General features: G+C 52.7%; 1 protein-coding gene and 1 non-coding gene across 2 annotated transcripts in view; one reads left to right on the top strand and one right to left on the bottom strand.

Annotated features, from left to right (window-relative positions):
- Cacng6 (calcium voltage-gated channel auxiliary subunit gamma 6) overlaps positions 1-4080 on the top strand; it is a 14947-nt gene that overhangs the window by 3431 nt on the left and 7436 nt on the right. The window contains exons 2-3 of the mRNA XM_004648365.2: positions 1925-1999; positions 3515-3652. Of these exons, the coding sequence (XP_004648422.2) occupies positions 1925-1999; positions 3515-3652 (213 nt within the window). The remainder of the gene's footprint in view (positions 1-1924; positions 2000-3514; positions 3653-4080) is intronic.
- On the bottom strand, positions 622-812 carry LOC111814646. Its single transcript, XR_002819574.1, has one exon. It is a non-coding gene; the product is annotated as a U2 spliceosomal RNA (small nuclear RNA).

Raw genomic sequence — 4080 nt, 5'->3', positions numbered from 1 at the left:
CATATGTGATACGAATGCTCTAGATTTTTCCTGTGTTTAATTTCTAACCTAATTTCTCTTGCTCAGCACCATTCCCCAGATCCCCACATCTTGCACTGTGTTATCCTTGATGTCTACGGAGCTCTCCCCAGGGGTGCCATCCTTTACCCGTCTAGTCCTGCATGGGTGGACACCTGGTTGATTCTTGCTCCTTGTCATTTGTTTGCCAAACACTTTTTGTTGTTGTTGTTGTTGTTGTTTTTGGTTGAACCAGGGATTGAATTTAGGCCCTTGCACTTGCCAGGCAAGTGCTTATTCTACTGAGCTATCTCCCCGGCCCCCAAATATGTTTATTTGTGTTCTTTTTAAAATGTGTTTGGTATAGGGTCTCGCTATACAGCTTGGACTCTGTGACCCTCTTGTTTCCAGCCTCCCCAGCTCTAGGATTAGAGGCATGCGCCAGCACGTCTGGTCTTGAAGGCTGGCTCAGCATGCCTGGGGCTGGGCTGGCACAGCATGTGGTGCTAAGGACCAAACCCCTCTCCCTGTGCTTTACTAGGCAGGCACCTAGTCTGCTGAGCTATCTCACCAGCTGTTTGGTTGTTTTCTTTTTTCTCATATATATATATTTTTGTTTCCCCGAGGGGGTGCACCGTTCCTGGAGGTACTGCAATACCAGGTCATTGTGTGGAGTGGACAAAGCAAGCTCCTATTCCATCTCCCAGCTCCAAAAATCTATTTAATATATTGTCCTCCGATAGAGGACGTATCAGATATTAAACTGATAAGAACAGATGCTACACTTGATCTTAGCCAAAAGGCTGAGAAGCGATTCTTTGTTTGTTTTCTGAGACAGTCTCGCTATGTAGGTCAGGCTGGCCTTGAGCTCAAAGCAATCTTTGTGCCTCAGCCTCCCAAGTGCTGGGATTACAGGCACGTGCCACCACGCATGGCTCCCTACTCCTTGCTTTTTTTTTTTTTTTTTTGCGGAACCGGGGGTTGAACTCAGGCCCTTATTCCACTGAGCCATCTCCCCGGCCCTACTCCTTGTTATTTATAAACAATGTTTCAGTAAGCATCTCACCTATGCTCATGATGGCTTTGGGGGGATGTGCACCCCCAAGTGACACTGTGGAGTCCCCGGCATCACGTGTCACTCAGTGATGGGACATCTGAGAGACGCATCCTCAGGTGACTTTCCCTATGAGAATGTTGTGGGTACTGATGCCCCCTGAAGTAGCCAGCAGGTCACTAGGTGACACGGTCTTCATCACATGTGTGGCTAGCCCTGGATGGGCGCATGGCTGCCCAGGTACAGCTGTGCTTCCTCCATAAAGTGCTCCCGAGTCCTTTCAGCAGAGCCGAGTGCCAGTGCCGGGGGCCCCTTCTGCTTCTTCTTATCTGCCTACGCTTGATCCTGCCCTTTTTATCTCCGCCCTGCTCACTCGCGGAGTGTGGCTCCTTCCCGCTGACTCCCGCCCTGATTCCTACAAGAGCAGAGCCTCTCCACCACACTTGCGAGTTCCCCAGGTGCCCTCTCATGAGGACGCCCGCCGTGGCCTTTGTCGTCCAGCTGGGCACCTCTGTCCCCTGCTAATCTGTGGGAGTTCTTTGTGTGCTCACTCCAGATGGAGCCCACATCTTGGCGTCTTTGTTGAGTCAAGTGATGATCCTTTTCTAATCCTACTTGACCCTGGGCAGACCCATGCTGAGGTGCCAGGAAAAAGATTATCACCTCATTTTAAAGACGGAAAATCAAGGACCCAGAGAGCTTAATGGCTCTGAACCTCAGAGCTCTGGCTCCTCCAAGAGCTGCCGCAGGTGGCGCGCATGACTCTGAGAACTATTCCCTCGGCTGCACTGCATGGACACCCTGTGAGCTGCTAGGTGTCCAGCCCTGAGCGCACACGGGGCCTCCTGTCACCTTCCCTTCTTCTCCTAACAGAAGCTAACTGCACCTACTTTAAGTTCTTCACCACCGGGGAGAACGCACGCATCTTCCAGAGAACCACAAAGAAAGGTGAGGAGTTTGGGGCAGCCTGGGGAGGGTGGGACATGCTGGCCACACTGTGGCGCACTGCTGGGCCCCAGTGGGCATGGAGTCTGTGCTCTGAGGCTGTCCCAGCTCAGAAGGATGTGTTCCTATGGCTCCCACGCCTGGCGCTGGGGCCTCAGCTCTGCCGGTGGCACATGCTGCATGTGAGCCCGAAGTGTGGGGGCTTTATCTTCAATTCCCAGAGGAGAAAAAAGTCCAGAAAGGCTCGGGCCCTTCTTTTGGGAAGCAGTGGAGGCAGGCATCGTTCCCCAGCCTGACCCGCAAGCAGTCTGGCCCCCAGGGTCTTCCATGTAAAGGAAGCTGGCGCTGCCTTTGTGTCCCTGGGAGGCTGCCATCAGGGATGTGGCTGACTTGATGAGGGAGATGAGTTTTAAATTTTCTTGATTTTAAATCTATTTATTTATTTGAAACAGAGTCTTGCTATGTAGCTCAAGCCAGATGGCTATTGAACTCAAGGCAGTCCTCCTGCCTCCTCTTACCAAGTGCTAGGACTGAAGGTGTGCAGTACCATGCCCAGATGAAATTTAAAATTCAAAGGCCATGTGTAGGCAGTGTGTCTGACGGTGGGGGATGAGATCCTCTGGAGCACACCCTGGCACCACCCCGAGCATGACACTTCTCCGGGCCCTGACATCCTCGCCAGGGCCCGGGAGGTGCAGGCCCCGGTTTTTCAGAGGTGGAAGCGAGTGCTTTTCTGGAGTCCCCCCCGCTTGAAGCAGCTGGAGAGCACCCCTCCTGGGTGCTTCTGCCGTCTCAGCTGCGGTTGCCACCACCTGCCGTGCACACTGCCACTTGATTTCCACCCCTTGTAAACAAACGGTGACCAGACAGGAGTAGTGTGGAGTGATTCCCTGCCTCCTTCTAATTCTGGCCCTGTCCCTTCCCTGCCTTGTGACTTGGGCAAAAATATGACCCTCTCTGCGTCTCAGTTCCTCCGGCAGTGGAAGTAGAATTTGGAGCGTGAGGCGGTCAGCTTTCTGTCGCTGCAGCTGAGCTCCCAAGGGAGACAGCCGGAGGAGGGAAGGCTGGTTTAGGCTCACAGCTTGTGAGTCTCAGTCCGTGGCTGTGGCTCTCTTGCCTCTAGGCACTGGCGCAGCCTAAGAGTCACTCCACCCACGGTGAGGAGGCAGAATGGGGGGGAGAGGAAAGAAGGGGATGGATATGAGAACGGGGAAGCGCTCTGCTTTCGTTCCTTCAGTGCCTCCCACATACAGGGTGGGTATCCTCCTGCTCCCAGCCCCCACACCAGTCACGTGGGGAGACACCCTCACAGGCATACCCAGAAGTGTGCTTCCCTCATTGCCCAGGCGTTTAACCCAGTCGAGTTCATGGCCAGATTAACCACCACAGACTGGACGACCTACTTGAAAATTCTCTAGTCCTGCATCTTCCATCTCCTGGGCTCTGGGTCCCTGCACAAGTGTCCTCTCCACTGTCCTCACCCAGCATTCTCTGTTTCTTCCCTCTCCCTCCTCACAGAGGTAAACCTAGCAGCTGCAGTGATAGCAGTGCTGAGCCTGGTGGTCATGGCTTTGGGCTGCCTCTGTATCATCATGGTACTCAGTAAAGGTGCAGAGTTCTTGCTCCGAGTGGGAGCTGTCTGCTTTGGCCTTTCAGGTGAGAGTTAAGGACCTGAAGACTGAAGATTTTGCATGCTGGGAGTTGATATCTCCAAGCATTGTGGCATGACCTGAGATGAAAGCTCTAAACACTGCTGCATTCTGGGAGGTGGGATCTCTACACACTGTTGCATGCTGGGATGTGGGATCTCTACACATTGTTGCATAATGGGAGATGATTTCTCCAAGCAGTGCTGCATGCTGGGAGATGGGATGCACATATTGTTGCATGCTGGGAGATCAGATCTGAAGCACTGCTGCATGCCAGAAGTTGGAGAGAAGTCCAAGGACTATAGTAAGCTCAAAGACAAGAGAATTTCAAGTCATTCTTTTGGCTGAGGATTGGAGGATCTCCAAATACTGTTTTAGATTTGGATCTGGAGTCTCCAAGGATTGTTGCGTGATGGAGGATGGAGTCTCTAAGCA

Source organism: Octodon degus, unplaced genomic scaffold (assembly GCF_000260255.1).
Source record: "Octodon degus isolate 3935 unplaced genomic scaffold, OctDeg1.0 scaffold00393, whole genome shotgun sequence".
Lineage (NCBI taxonomy): Eukaryota > Metazoa > Chordata > Mammalia > Rodentia > Octodontidae > Octodon > Octodon degus.
The sequence above is the reverse complement of the archived record's forward strand: the minus strand, read 5'-3'. Positions and strand labels throughout refer to the sequence as shown.